At 44.2% G+C, this 20,366-nt stretch overlaps 1 protein-coding gene across 8 annotated transcripts in view; it reads right to left on the bottom strand.

Moving 5' to 3' along the window:
* camsap2a (calmodulin regulated spectrin-associated protein family, member 2a) overlaps window positions 1-20,366 on the bottom strand; it is an 85,299-nt gene that overhangs the window by 21,006 nt on the left and 43,927 nt on the right. For 4 of the 8 annotated variants that reach the window (XM_064934635.1, XM_064934638.1, XM_064934636.1 and 1 more), the window contains exons 3-7: window positions 16,648-16,812; window positions 13,709-13,789; window positions 3,702-3,734; window positions 3,023-3,164; window positions 2,301-2,440 (exon numbers count right to left, since the gene is read on the bottom strand). In XM_064934635.1, coding sequence (XP_064790707.1) covers window positions 2,301-2,440; window positions 3,023-3,164; window positions 3,702-3,734; window positions 13,709-13,789; window positions 16,648-16,812 — 561 coding nt within the window. Of the gene's footprint in view, window positions 1-2,300; window positions 2,441-3,022; window positions 3,165-3,701; window positions 3,735-10,882; window positions 10,919-13,708; window positions 13,790-16,647; window positions 16,813-20,366 lie in introns of those variants that run through there. The other 4 variants (XM_064934637.1, XM_064934642.1, XM_064934641.1 and 1 more) reach the window with 2 other exon arrangements.

Genomic DNA, 20,366 nt, shown 5'->3' with positions numbered 1-20,366 from the left:
AACACTTCTCCACTGAAAGGACCAGCACAACTGACAGCTGGGTAGACGCCAATACTCAACACCCAGACAGGGCCAGTGGTACACTGTTGTTTGCAGCACACAAACACACACACAAACTCAGCCCTGACTCACCTTATCTCCACTATGACACATCTCTGCCACAAAAAAAGCAACACACACCATTTTTAACCGTTTATCAGTTTTCAGTACAGTACTTGTGAAACCATACTGTACAAGAATAGAGAAAATGGGGAATGCAGAGCTGTTTGTTTCCCACCGGTTTCTATGACTGTCCTAAAACATTGGCAACAACACACGTGACCAACACCCGCTATTCACAGCCTGGGAGCCAAGACAAAGACACAAGCCAAGTGTTATGTGTCCATCCTTCCTGCACATAGATACAATACATACCGATATAATAGCTTCCAGTGAAAAATGGAGAGAGAGAGAGAACGAGAGAGCGAGGAGCGTAGAAGAGAGAGATGAGAGAAAGGTATATAATGAGAGGAAAGAAGGAGAGAGGAGAGAGGAAAGCGAGAGAAATAGGGAAGGCAATACAGACAAAAGAGAGAGGGACAGACAAAACAGAGACACATCTAGCACAGACAAACCAGATCTGTGGTTTGTGAGGACAGAGAGTTTACAGGATCCATTTCAGACAGATCCCATTTTCCACCAGGCTTTCTCCAGCTGTATTACATAATATGAATATACACAATTCACCAAATCTGGCAATGCTGCACACACTGTAGCTGCCAAGCCTTATGCCTAGTTTTACCCAATGTCCTTAGCTCTTGGACTATCTTCCTTCCAATTGTATTATTTTCTTTGAAACTCCTGAAACTTTTGCTGCCCTTTAAAAATCAACAATTCAAACCGAGTTGGCTGAACTCTGTGTACAGTAACACCTTTTCCACACTACTGAGCTGAGCCGAGCCATGCTGAGCTGTACTGAGCTGGCGAGGTTACACATGCAGTCGAGTTGCTGGAACGGTGCGGGAAAGGACCATGTGAAAACAAAATATCCCAGCCATCACTGTACAGCAGTGGTGGGCCGTCAGGGCCAGCAAGGCCTTCTCTGCTGGCCTAAACATCATCAGAATATATATATTTTTTAAATATATTTTCCCACAAATATGTATTAATTTATTCCCCAGAGTAAGAGTTACACTCTTCATTTCATAGCGTTCCTCTTGGTTGCACTGCTTCCAGCCCCAGGTTGAGATTTGGAGGGTTGGTCTTTATGTTAGATCTTATATCCAATCATATTCAGCCATCATGTGTTTCCAGGGGTCTAAAATCTGCCCTCAGGCCTTCAGAATCAACAGTGTGGGCGCTTGTAGCTTAAAGTGAATGGAAATTCAAATTTAGTGTCAACCAATCAGCTTTAGAGTTGGCTATTGTACGCCTGCTGGCTGGCTCCAGTGTTAGGAGCCAGCAAGCAGGCGTAGTGCGTGCACGTCTTTTGATTGGGTTACCAATATTGAGAGGCAGGTCTTATATGGGCAGGTCTCAGAACTAGGAAACTGAAATTGATCAACGTGTACTACTAAGCTGTTTTTTCAACCCACAATGGCGGAAGGAGAAGATATCGATTTGGTCAAGGATATAATTATAACGGCATTCTCAAGACAAACTTTTCAAGAAAAGTTAGACATTGTCAGGAGAGGTAGACGCCGACGCTACAAAGCCTGTCACAGGCGGGAATGGGGTTTGTTCGCCACTTTCAACTATGGGCGCTATCAATGACTCACAGGCCCCGAGAAGCACTGCAAACTGTACTGCTGGGAATGCCTATTATTTGCAAGTGATTGATTTGGTGTTTGGAGTCACACTGGCTTTGCAAACCTGAGTTGTCTAACCAAGGCAGCAACAAGACACCAAAGTGCGGCTGGGCACTTACAAGCAATGGTGCTTTTGAAAACTTTTGGGGACACCTGAGTGGATCTACAGCTCAACTAACAAGCACGCAGGGCAACGAAGCTGTACAATGAAAAGGTATTGTACTCTTCCCCTGCAATTCTCTGAATAAAAATGTCAATTTCAAGGTGATGGTTATACTGCGTTTCTGTCTAAATGTATAGTGTCTAGAGCCATGGCATCATAATGATGGTAATAAGAGGTGGATTAATTCGGGTGGAACTGTGTAGGACTTCACTGAAGGCCCAGGCCCCAGAACCACGGCACGCTACTGCTGTACAGTATAGACACAATAGTGTGAAAAGGGTATACATTTGTACTTCAGAGATTCTTTCAAAACGAGCTTCAAAAGCCATAACTTTGCCTTGTGGACTTACTTTGACTGAAGAGGAGGCGTAGACCATGTCCTCCAGACTGAAGTGGCAGCAGCGGTTGAGGTGCTGCTGACAGAACTCCTGCACCAGCTGCAGGTTGTACAGGCTGTCCACCAGTGACATGCTCTCCTTAAGGCAGATATCTGACAGGGACAGGCCACATGGACACATAATTGGCTAAGTTGGTTAAAGTGGGTCTGAGAGACGAGTGATGCACAAATCTCTTGGAAGTGAATCAGAAAGTGAATATCCGCTAGGAGTAGGGCTTCTGGAAGTATTTGTAAGGTATTTGTCCCTTCTTTGTATGGGATTGACCAATCAGGGATGAGAATACTGGATGTTTTCCAGAAGGTAATCAAGCCGTTTTGATGCGAAAACAGAATCGTATGGAGTGCCTTTAAATCAATCATCACTCTGAATTTGGGGTACTGAGCCTTGTGTGTGTGTCCATATGAGATCTCATCCACTTCATCAGTGGGTTGATGGTTGATGAGATTAAGGGTGAGTTGGGACTTGATGTTCATCACTAATGGATGGCTCGCTCACTCACTCCTCCTGGAACATGAAAGGCTAGCCAGGGGAGAGCCCTTAACACCTTCAGGCTAAGTGATTGAATAACTCAGACAGCTATAGGCCTCTCAAAAAGGTAATGTGTTGATAGGGAACCACAGACACCCCCCATCCCCACGGTCAGAATACAGTTTAGTGCTGTCTCGTTAGTGTACCTTCCAGTTTGACTAGCTGTGGGCAGTAGAAGTGCAGCAGAGTGGCCAGGGCACAGCCGTCAGTGGTGTCCTTCAACAGGTTGTCCACAGGGGGGATCCAGGGCACCTGCTGTGCCACCGCCTGCTCCTTCCTGTAGCGAGCCTGGAGCATCACAGGGAAGACAGACAGACACACAATGGGTCTGGGCATGGAGATAGATGGTGCAAGGGAGATTCATACACACACGGACAGACAAAGAAATACACTGGCAGAGGCGGACATGTGGGAATGCAGATTTCCATATCGATGGAGTGCACCTCTCATTGGAGTTGAAGAAGGATGATATTGTATCATGCAGGGCCTAACGACACACAAACCATGGGAATACTTAATCGGACCTCAAAACATGGCAATTTAATATCGACTTCATAATCGAGAACATCACCATCATCAGATGTTCAGTAACCTCCAAGTAACACAAATGATCTTTTAATGAAATCAAATTCAGCGAAATGGAGTTAACCGCACAAAAAAGCAACACCAATAACTGCAATCACATGCTGACGTTCACTTGTGGAATGATGACATTTACTACGGTGACAGTCACCATGGAGACACTATGGAGATGGCGGTGAGAGACATTTCACTATGGAAATGGACAGATGGAAGAGGAAAATATAAGCTGGTCATCTGACTTACAGGCACTAGTTTCATGTACCATTTGGTCGGAGACTTCAGGAGCAAGACAGAGAGAGAGAGAGAAGGAAATACAGAGACACATAGGAGAGAGTGGAGATCGAGCGATACATGGACAGAGGGGCATAGAGAGAGAGAGAAAAAGAAATGAACAGACAAGAAAAGATAAATAATCCAGTTAGCATTGGACTTTGGGTATTTTTTTGCCATGCTGGCTAAAATGTCAAATAGAGTATTCTCTCATGTCAAACAGACATCTTTCCTTGAGACAGCTAGTAGAGTACACCCGCAGCAGCAACCAGGGGGATTTGAACCAGGGGGATTTGTCATGAAGCCTAAATTGTGACTGTTCTCCTAGTTGAAAAAAAACAAACACTGTTTGTGTATTTGTACTGCGTTTGCGTGCTTGCAGTCTGTTTGCCTGAAATGGTGCTGAAATTGCTTTGTGCTGCCTTCAGTGACATTGGCCCTTTTTGTGTTTGTTTCCAAAGGTTTGAGACAAGTATTACAGTACATTGGCAATAAGTGCTGCTTGAGTTTGTGTCAAGTCTGACATGACATGTTTCTCACACACTTTGAAGGCTACATCAAAGACGCGTTTTGTAAGAATCACTCCTATTGGGTGGCAAAGGCTTTCTTAAACACCAACCGTCAATGGTAGCAAAACAACTAACCTACAGTACATTTTGAATGTTGCAGTTCCAGGTTGATGAAAAGGTCAGATTCTTGCAGTCCCGGCTGATTGAATAGCACTGTTCTTTGAATACTAATGTGAGTCATTCATAGACTGACCTCAAAGGCTCACAATAAGAGATATGTGCCACACTTCGTGAAGTGGACAATTAGAAGGTATAATCTCATTCACAGGCAATCTATTGATCACGCTGATCTTTCAGTGTTGGCTGGAGAATTTATTCAACCACACTATATCCAAGCCGAGGTCTTGAAAAGTCTTTGGGGTGGCCGTGTTACTTGTGAAACACTAACCAGTGTTTAGGTTTCAAACAATTTAGCTACATTTTATGTTTTTTTTTAACAAAGTATACAGAGATCTTTAGTCTCAGTCTTTACTCTCACTGTCTGAGTGAGTCCAGACAGTGAAAGTAGGATTGCAGCGACACATAGTGACAGAGCATGAGGACTAGCGATAACTTAGTACACCTTTTTTCAAAGAGATACAGTTCAAATGGATCAAACCCACAATTGCTGAAATCATAATAACGGCTAGTAGGCATTACTTCACCTCTCCAGGCACAAATGGCCCATAACATACTGCTACCCTTAATTGACACAGCAGAATAAACACAAGCTGAACACTTGGCAGGGGGAGACTGGGGAGTGTGTGTGGGAAGGGGGGTTGGTGGTGGTTATGGAGTGCCAGTGGGCATGTCCCAGCAATGACCCAGGTTGTGGGACTATGGCAGGAAAGGCTATAGGGCCGGGCTATGTCAAGGCTATGTCAGGGCTATGTCAGGGCTAAACCACAGCTAAAAGACAGGGCAGGGCCTCCCGGGTGGCGCAGTGGTTAAGGGCGCTGTACTGCAGCGCCAGCTGTGCCACCAGAGACTCTGGGTTCGCGCCCAAGCTCTGTCGTAACCGGGAGGTCCGTGGGGCGACGCACAATTGGCCTAGCGTCGTCCGGGTTACGCCGGTAGGGAAATCATTGTCTCATCGCGCACCAGCGACTCCTGTGGCGGGCCGGGCGCAGTGCACGCTAACCAAGGTTGCCAGGTGCACGGTGTTTCCTCCGACATATTGGTGCGGCTGGCTTCCGGGTTGGATGCGCGCTGTGTTAAGAAGCAGTGCGGCTTGGTTGGGTTGTGTATCGGAGGACGCATGACTTTCAACCTTCGTCTCTCCTGAGCCCATACGGGACTTGTAGCAATGAGACAAGATAGTAGATACTAACAATTGGATACCATGAAATTGGGGAGAAAAAGGGGTAAAATTCAACAAAAAACACACAAAAAAGACCACGACCACCACTAAAACCCCCGAAAGAGCGCTTAGGCTTAGCCCCAATCCCAACCATCCACCACCACATCAATCAACTCGCTGTCCTGACAGTGTTCTCCCTCTATGACAAATCACATCCTCTCCAACCAGACATGTTCAATTCATCCCGCACAGATTTGCAACTTAAAGGGATTACTTCTCTTAGTTCTATTTTTTTTTTTTTTTTTTACTTCTCTGCCCTGCCATTGCCTTTGACTCCACATTGACCACAAGTGTTTATTGTGTTTCGCAGCGTACTGTGCTGCAGCTTAAAATAAACCCTGGGTCGCCCCACTCAGCTCTTCTTTGTTCCAATGACTGCAGCACATCTGTCCTTGGAGGGTACACGTCCCTCAACGAAGTCAGCGACTCAAAGAGCGTGACCGATTTAGGAGGTGTCTGGAACTAGCATCCAGGTCAGAGTGCCGGGGGGAGGCAGAGAGGGAGAGGGAGCTGGAGAGAGAGAATGTGTCTTTTTACTGAATGCGGGCCTTTTAACTGAAGAATTTGTTTGCTTCATATGATTGTGTTTTGCGTTTCGTGTTTTGTATTTGCTTTTCATGTATTGTGTAATTGATGTGTATATAGATACTGTATGTATTATGTAATTGATGTGTATATAGATACAGTATGTATTGTGTAATTGATGTGTATATAGATACAGTATGTATTGTGTAATTGATGTGCATATAGATACAGTATTGTTTTGTGTAATTATGTGTATATAGATACAGTATGTATTGTGCAATTGTTGTTTTTTGATGTGTTCATGCAGGGATCATCTGCGAAAGAGACAGTGGTCTCAGCATGACTCCCTGCTTAAATAAAGGTTAAATAAAAATATATATATATTTAGCAGACATTACAAGTCCAGCACAGCTCACTGTGACCTTGTATGCCATCGCTAGCCTGTGATGCCTCATATATAATAGCTGATTAACAAGTGGTATACAGAAGATAGCCCTATTTGGTAGAAGATCAAGTCCATATTATGACAACTCAAATAAGCAAAGACCAAATTACAGTCCATCATTACTGTAAGACATGAAGGTCAGTCAATACAGAAAATTTCAAGAACTTCAATTTCAAACTGAAAGTTTCAAGTGTAGTTGCAAAAACCATCAAGCGCTATGATGAAACTGGCTCTCAAGAGGACCGCCACAGGAAAGGAAGACCCAGAGTTACCTCTGCTGCAGAGGATAAGTTCATTAGAGTTACCAGCCTCAGAAATTGCAGCCCATATAAAAGCTTCACAGAGTTCAAGTAACAGACACATCTCAACATCAACTGTGTGAATGGTCGAAATGCTGCAAAGAAATCACTACCAAAGGATACCAATAATAATAAGAAACTTGCTTGGGCCAAGAAACTTGCTTGGGCCAGACCTTTGGTCTGGTTCAAACCGCCATGTCTTTGTGAGACGCAGAGTAGGTGAAAGGATGATCTCTGCATGTGTGGTTCCCACCGTGGACACTGTCTGTGATTTACTTATAATTCAAGGCACACAACCAGCATGGCTACCACAGCATTCTGCAGCGATACGCCATCCCATCTGGTTTGCGCTTAGTGGGATTATCATTTGTTTTTCAACAGGACATTGTTGAACACACCCAACACACATAAGAAGGAGAGTGATGGAATGCTGCATCAGATGACCTGGCCTCCACAATCACCTGACCTCAACCCAATTGAGATGGTTTGGGATGAGTTGGACAGCAGAGTGAAGGAAAAGCAACCATCAAGTGCTCAGCATATGTGGGAACTCCTTCAAGACTGTTGGAAAAGCATTCCAGGTGAAGCTGGTTGAGAGAATGCCAAGAGTGTGCAAAGCTGTCTTCAAAGCAAAGGGTGGCTACTTTGAAGAATCTAAAATAGAACATATATTTAGATTTCTTTAACACTTTTTTGGTTACTACATGATTCCATATGTGTTTTTTCATAGTTTTGATGACTTCACTATTATTCTACAAAAAAGCTTGTAACAATTGGACTCTGGAACAGTGAAAATGCATGGAATCACACTTCACGATCTGGCAGTCCAACAGACTAATCTGGGTTTGGCAGATGCCAGGAGCGTGCTACCTGTCCCGATGCATAGTGCCAAATGTAATGTTTGGTGGAGAAGGAATAACGGTCTGGGGCTGTTTTTCATGGTTCGGGCTAGGCCCCTTAGTTCCAGTGAAGGGAAATCTTAACAGCATACAATGACATTCTAGACAATTCTGTGCTTCCAACTTTGTGGCAACAGTTTGGGGAAGGCCCTTTCCTGCTTTAGCATGTCATGTCATGTCATGTAAGTCTTTAGCGGACACTCTAGGATTCTTCTTAACCTCATTGAGCATTCTGTGCTGTGCTCTTGCAGTCATCTTTGCAGGATGGCCACTACTAGGGAGAGTAGCAACAGTGCTGAACTTTCTCCATTTATAGACAATTTGTCTTACCATGGATTGATGAACATCAAGCCTTTTAGAGGTAATTTTTTAACCTTTTCTAGCTTTATGCAAGTCAACAATTCTCAATCTTAGGTCTTCTGAGATCTCTTTTGTTCGAGGCATGGTTCACATCAGGCAATGCTTCTTTTGAATAGCAAACAAAAATTTTGTGAGTGTTTTTTATAGGGCAAGGCAGCTCTAACCAGCATCTCCAATCTCATTTCATTGATTGGTCTCCAGGTTAGATGACTCCTTACTCCAATTAGCTTTTGGAGAAGTCATTAGCCTAGGGGTTCACAAACATTTTCCAACCTACACTATAAATGTTTAAATGATGTTATTAGTTTAAGCACAGTATGTTTGTCTATTGTTGTGACTTAGACGAAGATCAAATCAAATTTGATGACCAATCTATGCAGAAATACGGGAAATTCCAAAGGGTTCACATACTTTTCCTTGCCACTGTAGATCTGGTAAAACACATTACTTCTCATACTCTGAGACGTATGTTTTGTTGTATATTGTCCCTGCTAAGCACACACAAACAGCCAGGTGTCTAGCCTATCAGGCAGCACTTCATGCAAGGTCTCAGCAGGCACATACACGTCTGTTCTGGGATGGGACATCTGCCTTGCCGCAGTGGCATTGCCTCCTGGGAACTTTCCAAGATTTTCTCAAGGCTCCTTTATAGACGTAACTTCTCTCCAGGTTCACTAAAGGTGTTGTGTCACAATTACCACACAAACTGTGCCCTCCTCTGGATGGGAGGCTCAGCCAAAGTATGAAAAGAAAGACTATACTATATGTTCGCAACAATTTAATGGGTAAGCCAACATTTCGATACACTGTGCCTTCTTCAGGCTTTCTTAAGGTCCAGCCACAGTAAAATGATGGCGTGTTTAGATGGGAAAGCAAAGAAGACTGAGGAAGGGATGGGGGAGATGAGAGGAGGGAGAGAAGAGAATGGGAGAGGAGGGAAATAAGGAGAGGAAAAAAGGAGTAGAAGACAGAAGAGAAGTAGAGAAGAGGAGAGAGGAGGGCAACAGAGCGGAGAGAATGACAACATCTCTTTCTCTCTCTCTTGTCACTTTTGCTGTGTCAGAGGCCATGTTCCCATGTCAACCCTGCTGCTCGGCAGACCATAATACTGAACCAGCCTGCCTGTGATGACAGAGCATGATTCAGCTGGTACAACAGACACGCAAACAACAGCCTGTCATAAGGCATTAGAGTCTGCATGTAGCGAGACGCAACAACTCCTAGATAGGTAGCCAGTTTAGTTTCTGACCTGTGTGACCCCAGACTAAATGACAGTTGTCTTTGTAATTAGCATTGAAACGACTTGACTGTGTGGGGTGTGAAGAAAGTAGGAGAGAAAGTACTGTAGCTGTTTGTGCCAATGGTGTGACAATTAACATCTGCTGTACTGGGTCTGAAGTTCAAATGTATGCAGATGATACAGTGATATATGTGCATGCAAAGAGCAAACAATAAGCTGCACAAGAACTCACTACTGTAATGGTCCAGGGTACAAAGTGGCTCAGTGACTCATGTTTGCATCTCAATGTGAAAAAAAACTGTCTGCATGTTCTAAACAAAGAGGGCAACTGATGCTACTGAGCCAGATGTCTGTGTCAGGGGAGGAGCTACAAAAAAACATTAAAGGCCAATCAGACTTGTGAACATAATTCCTAGCTGTGTATTGTCGCTTTCCATGTTGTCTGTAGCTTGCGAGGTGTGGAAATACGTTGTTTCTTTTATGTATTTTGTTTTGTTGCTCTTTGTGCTATTGCTCTGTCTGCATGCTACGTGTTGCTTGTCCTATGTTGCTCTGCATGTGTATTGTCATTGTAATTGTTTTTAATAACCCGCCCAGGGACTACGGTTGAAAATTAGCCGGCTGGCTAAAACCGGCATTTTTACGGAAACGTTGATTAATGTTTCCCTGTAAAAATAAAAATGAACTCAAAGATAGGATTCAGCAGGACCGCACAAACAGATCTGGGATCAGGCTGAGAAAGGGAATTGCACTGAAATATTATGCTGTTCATGTTGAATGCTGCTATGTAACATACAGTATAAACATTGAGGCATAAATTTGGAGAGATATATACTGAGCATTCAAAACATTAAGAACACCTGCTCTTTTCATAACATAGAATGACCAGGTGAATCCAGGTTAAAGCTATGGTCCCTTATTGATGTCACTTGTTAAATCCACTTCAGTCAGTGTAGATGAAGGGGAGGAGACAGGTTAAGGAGGCCTTTTATGCCTTGAGACAATTGAGACATGGATTGTGCATGTGTGCCATTCAGAGGGTCAATGGGTAAGATAAAATATTTAAGTGCCTTGAAATTTGATACCACCTGGAGCTCCTCTCCTGTGTATCTAGAATGACCCACCACCCAAAGGAAATCTTGCCAACTTGACACCACTGGGGGAAGCATTGGAGTCAACATGGGCCAGCATCCCTGTGGAACGCTTTCGACACATTGTAGAGTCCATGCTCCGACGAATTGAGGCTGTTCTGAGGGCAAAAGGGGGGGATGCATCTCAATATTAAGAAGGTGTTCCTAATGTTTGGTATACTCAGTGTATAAGTGACAGCAGAGGTTGAACCAATGATGTGTATAAACCCTGGATTGCTGATGAAGCCACCAGCTGCCATATTGATACTCCCCAGAAGTGTATTGTATGTTTTATTTAACTAGGGAAGTCAGCTATGAACAAATTCTTATTTTACAATGACAGCTTACCCCGGTCAAACCTCCCCAAACCCAGACAACGCTGGGCCAATTGAGCACTGCCCTATGGAACTCCCGATCACGGCCAGTTGTGATACAGCCGGGGATCGCACCAGGGTCTGTAGTGATGCCTCTAGCACTGAGATGCAGTGCCGTAGACCGCTGTGCCACTCAGTAGCCTTTAAAATGGAAGGTGCAGTCCTCCTTAGAAATTCGTGGAATTCTACAGTATTTCAATAAAAAGGACAAAATTGGAAAATGACATTGTAGTGGGGATAGTAACATTGGTATTCTCAAAAATAATACTTCAAGGAATATGTTTTTATATTATTTTTAGATCACATACTATAATTTAAAGTATGCATCAAGGTGTCTGTAATAGAACATACTTGGCAAAAACAAAATGTAGACATTAATAAATGCATTTTTATAGCTTCCAAAATATTTCTTTACAATGGAGGAGTACCAAAATGGCTCAGCGGTGCTTTCAATACAGCGCCCCTGTCAGTCATCCAGGGTTTGGATTGAACTTGAATTTAATCATTTTCAATTTCTATTAAGAAATTTAATTTGAATTCAATAGTTTTAAATTGGCATTACACACAATTAATTACTAAATTCATACATGCAGTCACGTGCACAGATAGAGCACTAGGGGTGCTGAAGTATCTGTCCTTTTGCCCTCCTATGGAAAAAGTGTCCCTTTGATCAGTGCTATTTTTTAAACCAATGAACCCCTCCCCGCCCTAATGCCCCCGGGAGCCGGCAGTGCATTGCTGCTAGAGCCGCCGGAAAATGTGTGGCGAGAAAGCATTTGCCCCAGTACTTTTCAATCCACTTTCAAAGCAGCAGCAGAAACAACGGGGCCAGTTACTTCTCAGCGCAATTTTGCGTTCTCGTTCAACATTTACCTGCTCTGTCGCAGTCTACAGTTGAAAACTATTGAAGACTAGACGCAGAAAAGTATTATTTGTATTTGAGTAATATGATTTCCTGCAAATTCTGAAACATTGTCTACTCAGATGTTTTTTTTTAAACTACACGTACAGTGGTAGCCTATGCAATGCAATGCAAAAGAGTAATATGATTGGCCATTCAAGAAAAGGTTGAAGACCCCTGATCTAAAGGAAATACCAATGGTGAACTTGATCAAATGTCTGGAGGTGTTTGCTGAATGGTTTCTTTTGCAGTGACAGTTGCTGTATCTGACCGTTTCGGAAAAGACAAAAACAGTTGCAAATTGTGGAAGACATGTATACAAATAGTTTCCATTCAATAATGCTTTGCTTTTTTTCCCTTCCCGAACCTAAATATGCTGCACTGCCTGCAAATTCTGAAACATTGTCTACTCACTCCAAAGCAAAAGATCAACTGTCATTTCACCTGTTAAATTCTACTGTAGCGTACAGTGCATTCGGAAAGTATTAAGACCCTTTGACTTTTTCACATTTTGTTACGTTAGTCATTCTAAAATGGATCAAATTGTGTTTTTCCCCCTTCATCTACACACAATACCCCATAATGACAAAGCAAAAAACAGGGTTTTGAACAAAAATGTTTTGTACATTTATAAAAGTATTCAGTCCCTTTGCTATGAGACTTGAAAATGAGATCAGGTGCATCCTGAGGTGCATCAGGCGCATTGAGCTCAGGTGCATCATAAGGTTGAGCTCAGGTGCATCATAAGGTTGAGCTCAGGTGCATCCTAAGGTTCAGCTCAGGTGCATCATAAGGTTGAGCTCAGGTGCATCCTAAGGTTGAGCTCAGGTGCATCATAAGGTTGAGCTCAGGTGCATCATAAGGTTGAGCTCAGGTGCATCATAAGGTTGAGCTCAGGTGCATCATAAGGTTGAGCTCAGGTGCATCCTAAGGTTCAGCTCAGGTGCATCATAAGGTTGAGCTCAGGTGCATCCTAAGGTTCAGCTCAGGTGCATCATAAGGTTGAGCTCAGGTGCATCCTTAGGTTGAGCTCAGGTGCATCCTAAGGTTGAGCTCAGGTGCATCCTAAGGTTCACCTCAGGTGCATCCTAAGGTTCAGCTCAGGTGCATCCTAAGGTTGAGCTCAGGTGCATCCTAAGGTTGAGCTCAGGTGCATCCTAAGGTTGAGCTCAGGTGCATTCTCAGGTTGAGCTCAGGTGCATCTTAAGGTTGAGCTCAGGTGCATCCTAAGGTGCATCAGGTGCACTGAGCTCAGGTGCATCCTCAGATTGAGCTCAGGTGCATCCTCAGATTGAGCTCAGGTGCATCCTCAGATTGAGCTCAGGTGCATCCTCAGATTGAGCTCAGGTGCATCCTCAGGTGCATCCTGTGAATCCTGGTGAACGCTATGATCCCTTATTGATATCACTTGTTAAATCCACTGAAATCAGTGTAGATGAAGGGGAGGAGACAGGTTAAATAAATATTTTTAAGCCTTGAGACAATTGAGACATGGATTGTGTATGTGTGGCATTCAGTCCAGTTCAGTTTTTATGTTTTGGGGCATATTTTTAGTACGTACCGTTTATAAATGAGGCCCCGGCAGTGGTTCTAGTAAAGTTGTGGTTCTTTTCAAATCCCTTTCATCTGTGGTTCTAGCTTGTTGAACCTTTTTTTTTTTTTGCAGAAAATGAAGGCCTATGTTTGAAAAAAATCACTTTGAGCACCAGCCCCATCAAATGTTCTGTGCACAGCACTGCATACATTGAATTTGAAACAAGTGCTTATTTAATTGTAAGACCAGGTCATTCGAATGTAGAAGATGCTTCTGAAAGCAGAATCATAAGAGAGAGTGGAGTGGGTAGGGGGAAGGAAGAAGACATAAGAAGACAAGAGAAAAGAGGAGAGGGAGGTACTCACCCCTGGCTTGCCAACTGGCTCAACACTCTGCATCTCACTCCTCAGCTCCTGAGAGATGATATCTTTCAGATACTCATTTACCTGGTTAACAAAAGAGAGAGAGAGAGAGAGAGAGAGAGAGAGAGAGAGAGAGAGAGAGAACAGGATTCATTACAAACGGCAACAGGGAGAGTGTATATCGCAGGATAGAGATAAACCTAATCAGTTATTCAATGTTCTCATAACGTAACATCTACATTTACATTACATTTAAGTCATTTAGCAGACGCTCTTATCCAGAGCGACTTACAAATTGGTGAATTCACCTTCTGACATCCAGTGGAACAGCCACTTTACAATAGTGCATCTAAATCATTAAGGGGGGTGGTGAGAAGGATTACTTATCCTATCCTAGGTATTCCTTGAAGAGGTGGGGTTTCAGGTGTCTCCGGAAGGTGGTGATTGACTCCGCTGTCCTAGCGTCGTGAGGGAGTTTGTTCCACCATTGGGGGCCAGAGCAGCGAACAGTTTTGACTGGGCTGAGCGGGAACTGTACTTCCTCAATGGTAGGGAGGCGAGCAGGCCAGAGGTGGATGAACGCAGTGCCCTTGCTTGGGTGTAGGGCCTGATCAGAGCGTGGAGGTACTGCGGTGCCGTTCCCCTCACAGCTCCGTAGGCAAGCACCATGGTCTTGTAGCGGATGCGAGCTTCAACTGGAAGCCAGTGGAGAGAGCGGAGGAGCGGGGTGACGTGAGAGAACTTGGGAAGGTTGAACACCAGACGGGCTGCGGCGTTCTGGATGAGTTGTAGGGGTTTAATGGCACAGGCAGGGAGCCCAGCCAACAGCGAGTTGCAGTAATCCAGACGGGAGATGACAAGTGCCTGGATTAGGACCTGCGCCGCTTCCTGTGTGAGGCAGGGTCGTACTCTGCGGATGTTGTAGAGCATGAACCTACAGGAACGGGCCACCGCCATGATGTTGGTTGAGAACGACAGGGTGTTGTCCAGGATCACGCCAAGGTTCTTAGCGCTCTGGGAGGAGGACACAATGGAGTTGTCAACCGTGATGGCGAGATCATGGAACGGGCAGTCCTTCCCCGGGAGGAAGAGCAGCTCCGTCTTGCCGAGGTTCAGCTTGAGGTGGTGATCCGTCATCCACACTGATATGTCTGCCAGACATGCAGAGATGCGATTCGCCACCTGGTCATCAGAAGGGGGAAAGGAGAAGATTAATTGTGTGTCGTCTGCATAGCAATGATAGGAGAGACCATGTGAGGTTATTACAGAGCCAAGTGACTTGGTGTATAGCGAGAATAGGAGAGGGCCTAGAACAGAGCCCTGGGGGACACCAGTGGTGAGAGCGCGTGGCGAGGAGACAGATTCTCGCCACGCCACCTGGTAGGAGCGACCTGTCAGGTAGGACGCAATCCAAGCGTGGGCCGCGCCGGAGATGCCCAACTCGGAGAGGGTGGAGAGGAGGATCTGATGGTTCACAGTATCGAAGGCAGCCGATAGGTCTAGAAGGATGAGAGCAGAGGAGAGAGAGTTAGCTTTAGCAGTGCGGAGCGCCTCCGTGATACAGAGAAGAGCAGTCTCAGTTGAATGACTAGTCTTGAAACCTGACTGATTTGGATCAAGAAGGTCATTCTGAGAGAGATAGCGGGAGAGCTGGCCAAGGACGGCACGTTCAAGAGTTTTGGAGAGAAAAGAAAGAAGGGATACTGGTCTGTAGTTGTTGACATCGGAGGGATCGAGTGTAGGTTTTTTCAGAAGGGGTGCAACTCTATCTTGTAAATTGGAGGGCGTCCACCTTAGACTGTATAAAATCAAATGTAATGTATGTCAACCCATTTTTTTCCTTTCTCACTGCCATGTGAAATAACAATATGATTTAAGAAATCTTTACAAAAACACAGTCCCTTCAAAACATTTTCAGCCTTCCAGCAATTTCCTTGATTTGAATATTGGAGTTCATTTTTTCCTGGAGACTCCCACAGTTTGTCAACATCTGCAAAGTATACCACATGGTTCCCCCGAAAGGTTCCATGACAACACCAGTATATTTGACGTTTGGGTGTGTGTTGTGTCATGTGTTTGTGTGTCTATATGTATACTGTATGTTTGTGTACAGGTGTGTAGAGGTGCCTGTGTGGATATGTAAAATGGATAGCATTCATGACTGTGTATTTTAGTGTACGAGTCTCCAGCAGGCCAGAGCTGGCAGCCCTCAAGTGTTCCCAGCAGTGGAATGTAAACAACAGCCTGTACTGGGCCATAAGGATGAGGAGGTGGAGTGTCTCCCTTGACTGGTTCAGCAGCACTCACTAAGCCTGCGTCCCAAATGGCACGCTATTCCCTATTTAGTGCGCTATTTTTCATAAGGTCCATAGGGCTCTGGCCTGAAAATAATGCACTATACGTTCCATTTGGGACACAGGCTAACACCCCCCTACTACTGTCACACTGCAGAGCCAGCTGCATAGGGATGGGCCCAGGGCAAGACCGCCTCCTCACAGGGCAACATGCGCAGGCGGTCCCAATTCACTCCCTAGCTCTGTTGATTAATTGTATTTGTTTATACAGGAAAAAATTATGCCAAGTATAGTTACTAATAATATTTTGGAATTTTCAAAAACTTGAACCCTTCTCAGTAGACCTACTGATTTTCAGTGGATTTCCTGTCCTACATAGGGGAAAGAGAGAGCAGAGTAATAAGAACCAGTGCAGCACAGATTGGCATAGCGAAGCTCAGTTCGGCTCCGTAGTGGGAAAAGGGAACAATTGTATGGTGTCCAGCTGGTCTCAACTGTAAATGGTCCTACTTGTGTGTGTGTGTGTGTGTGTGTGTGTGTGTGTGTGTGTGTGTGTGTGTGTGTGTGTGTGTGTGTGTGTGTGTGTGTGTGTGTGTGTGTGTGTGTGTGTGTGTGTGTGTGTGCATTAAATGCCATGCAGATGTCTACCTTGTTGATCCAGCTGGTCATGGCGTCCTCTGTGTCGTATGGGGTGTCGGCGTCTTCGTCGTTGTGGGAAGAGTACTGGAGGACGCACGCCACCACCTTCTCCAAGCTCACAGTCTCCACCGTGTACGCTGTCATTAGTGTGTCGATCACCGCCAGGTGGGCGCTCTGAAAGGGGACACAATAAACAGAAATTGAGCTCATTATGTACCGTGGAGTCATGGACCTCCTTCTAATCTGGTTACTCATGTAGCTTCCTTATTCCCTCTGCACTTGTCAAATTGGCTAACTGTTACCATAGCCCTAGACTTTTTTGGGGGGGGGCCAGGCACAGAAACACAAAGCAGCAAGGTAAAACCTACACAAAGCATCAGTGTAAAACCCCAACTACCAGTGTGAAACCCCATATTGGAAAAACCCTATAAGAGTTTGGAATACGGTGGAATCTACAGAAGACTCGGCCTATCAGAAGGGTGTGGCCATCTATTGCCATCTTGATAAGACCTATCCAGATCTATCCAATCTATGAGGGGGCACAACAAGGATAGAGGGAAGGGAGTAGGTTATGGGAATGGAATTGAACCATGGAGTGCTATTCCTCCTCCACATATTGCCTGACAGATCTGTCTCCAGTTGGCCGCTCCCCAGTGGCTGCTGCCCTGGAAACAGTTGGGTCCGTCCCTCGTTGTGCGACCCAATTAAATTTGTGTTCACGCACACTGACAGGGAGAGAGAGAGAGGGGCCTACACCAAGCCTGCAGCCTGAGTCAGGAGTTTAGAGTGTGTCTCTGTCTCTGTCTCAACCACAGACTGAAATAGAACAGTAATATAATGTACCTCTAAGGTCTCAACATCCCACTATATAATATTAATATCATCATTCCTATTCATATTGGTTCTAGGAAATATAGGATGCTGGTGACACGTTTAGAGTGCATAATAAAGCTGTTGAAGACTTAAAGAAAGATGAACTACTTAATAATAATAATAAACACAAATTAAGAGGCACTACTTGCCCTGAGACATGGCTGTGTAGACTGATTAGAAGCCATATGCTGCCATGTTTTATGGCAATGGCTACAGCAGGAGAATGTGGCGTATAGTACAACATCCCTACAGGCACTCCAAATGTCTGTTCAGCTCAAGGGCTTGACTGGCTCTGATTATAGCCATGTGCAGAGGCCTTCAGTGGAGTACAAACCCGTCAGAAACACACACGCTAAAAGCAGAAGCCGCCCACGCCAAGCCAACAATGGATTCCCCAATGAATACACAGAGGCAATATGAAAAGTGACTCACCACCCCCCTCCCTCCCCCTCATACTGGTGTCCATGTGTACAGCTCTGGCTAAAAGTAGTGTACGTTCGGACTCTGTTATACAAGAGCAGTATCCTGAAAGTCCTATAATGACAAAGACACTGGCTACCCTGCAATTATGTTATTTTAAATCCCTCTGCACTGTAGCCAGGTCATGGTAGCGTGCTAGGAATATGGGACCAAATACAACACTTTTGACAAATGTATTTTCAGAATCTTTAGGGGTGAGACATGTCAATAATTTTGACCCCTACCTTTTTGAGAATATTTTGTATTACTTGTTTAAAAAGTATCTTTCTCTGAGCAAATTTTCCTCTTTTTTGCACAAAATATAGCTCAGTACACAGTCACTATTTCTCATCTTTATCAAGTGTCAATATTTTCAAACCCCTCTGTATACTATCTGAGATGATGCATTACACTATGTGGAAGCCAAATGAAACCACTCAGCGGCAAAGAGACTTGAGTCTTGGGTTAGGATTGTGTTCATTAGGCACCAAACAGAAGAAAACAGACTGGAATAGGGAGGGGCTACTTGAATTTGTCCAATAAGAAACACTCATTTTTGTTTCCCATTGCAAAACATTTTCTGTTGTGTGCCCTAATGGAGATGTGGCATACTCAATTCGGCTTCATTTCATGTTGGAAAAGTTTCTGTATAATGTATACCAGTGAATTTCCATATAAGACCTAAATAAGGTTTGGAATAGTGGGGTAGGATTAGTCTGAGCCATATAGATTACGATTGAATCTAAACTGTTGGCTATGTAATCCCATTTTTCAGCGGCCATATGAAACACATCCCCCTAATGTTTAAGGTGAGTTTTGGGGGTAGGGTTACCTTATCCCATATCTATGATTAAGGGCAATTCCTGCTAACGCTAGCATTTCAATAAACTAACCTGCAAGCATTTCTATACGCAATCAGCACATGCTAACGCTAGTAGCCTTGCGGTAGCCTAGCCTGCGCTCGCATCTGTAGCAGTTTGTTACTGACTCTGACACCCAGTGAGTGTACTGGCTAGCTATATAATTACACACCACTCCAACCTAGCAAACCAAACACCATTGGAGGACTTTAACCCCAACAGCATTTAATAACATACCGTGAAGACACTTTGCAATGCCCTCAATTTAGCCATCTAAACAGAAGGGCAACAACACACTACTCTTCACACACACCCCTCATTACCGAAGAGAGCACAGCGCAGTGAGAAATGAATCTGGCATGTCAAAACAAATTAACATCCCAGACCGGCCTCATCTGGAAAGGCCAAAGGAGCAATGTCATTTTTCAAAGGGCTTTTTCCCTTTGGTGCATATCCAGTGGAAGGATATTGATTTTGATCTGCTTTGTCCCCTGCTGCTGAGACAAAATTACAACAATAAAGATCTTATTATGTTGTAGAGAGTGTCTGGGATTGCTTGGGGGAATGTTGCTATCCGGTATGAATGGGATCATAAAAACACCTGCGGTACTACCAAGGGTGGTATTACTATGTGTGCATCCAAAATGGGACCCTATTCCCTATAGTGCACTCCTTTCCACTTAAAAGTAGTGCAATATGTAGGGGGGTAAGGTGCTATTTCACTCCATTGAGATCAAGGGCAAGATTGTTTGAGTGACAGCCGAGCTGTTTACCTATGCTTTTAAGTTGTTTACTTGGTAATACTGGCACGTCACTACGAGCGTTACTGTTATGTGGACCTGTGACCCACAAGTCTCCTTGATCACAGCAGCTATGAAAACTGATATACAGTATATCCGGTAGTGATCTCATAGTAGGCTACATAAACCTATCTATCGTATTAAACAAACATAATGGAAAGCATATTGGGTCATTCCACTTGACTTCAATCACTTTTTGACTTTTGATTTAAACAAAACTTTCAATACATATTTGCCAATGGTAGATGTGGTCAGAAAGTGACTTTTTTGACCTGAGTGCTATAACATTTAGGAGATAGAAGTGCTCAAAGTTGACCCGTTTTGCATACCCCACCATACCATGAGACATCCATGTCTTCATCACTAGAAAATAAAAAAGGTTGAGTTCAATATAATTTAAAAGCTTACAAACAGGGTTGTCAAACTATTTTGTATCTCAATCCACCGCATTGTGTCGGTGGCCGAGCTACAAAACGTTTGTAGCGTCCGAATGGTTTGGCCTACAAACTTTTACACTCTATGGGAAGGGAGACTCTCTGTTTTACTCTACGACCCTCACAAGTAATACAGGATTGATCTGAAGTCGGGTATGCTGATGTGCCAACTTCCGTCTATAGCTTCAGAATCGCAGTTTTGCTCTACGTGTCACGGGACTCATCTGAAAGTAGCCCATACAAACTAATGGAAGTATGGAGTTAGTTTTGTGCCAACAAAAATAAGGGGTTAAATATGTGTC

Source organism: Oncorhynchus masou, chromosome 24 (assembly GCF_036934945.1).
Source record: "Oncorhynchus masou masou isolate Uvic2021 chromosome 24, UVic_Omas_1.1, whole genome shotgun sequence".
Lineage (NCBI taxonomy): Eukaryota > Metazoa > Chordata > Actinopteri > Salmoniformes > Salmonidae > Oncorhynchus > Oncorhynchus masou.
The sequence above is the reverse complement of the archived record's forward strand: the minus strand, read 5'-3'. Positions and strand labels throughout refer to the sequence as shown.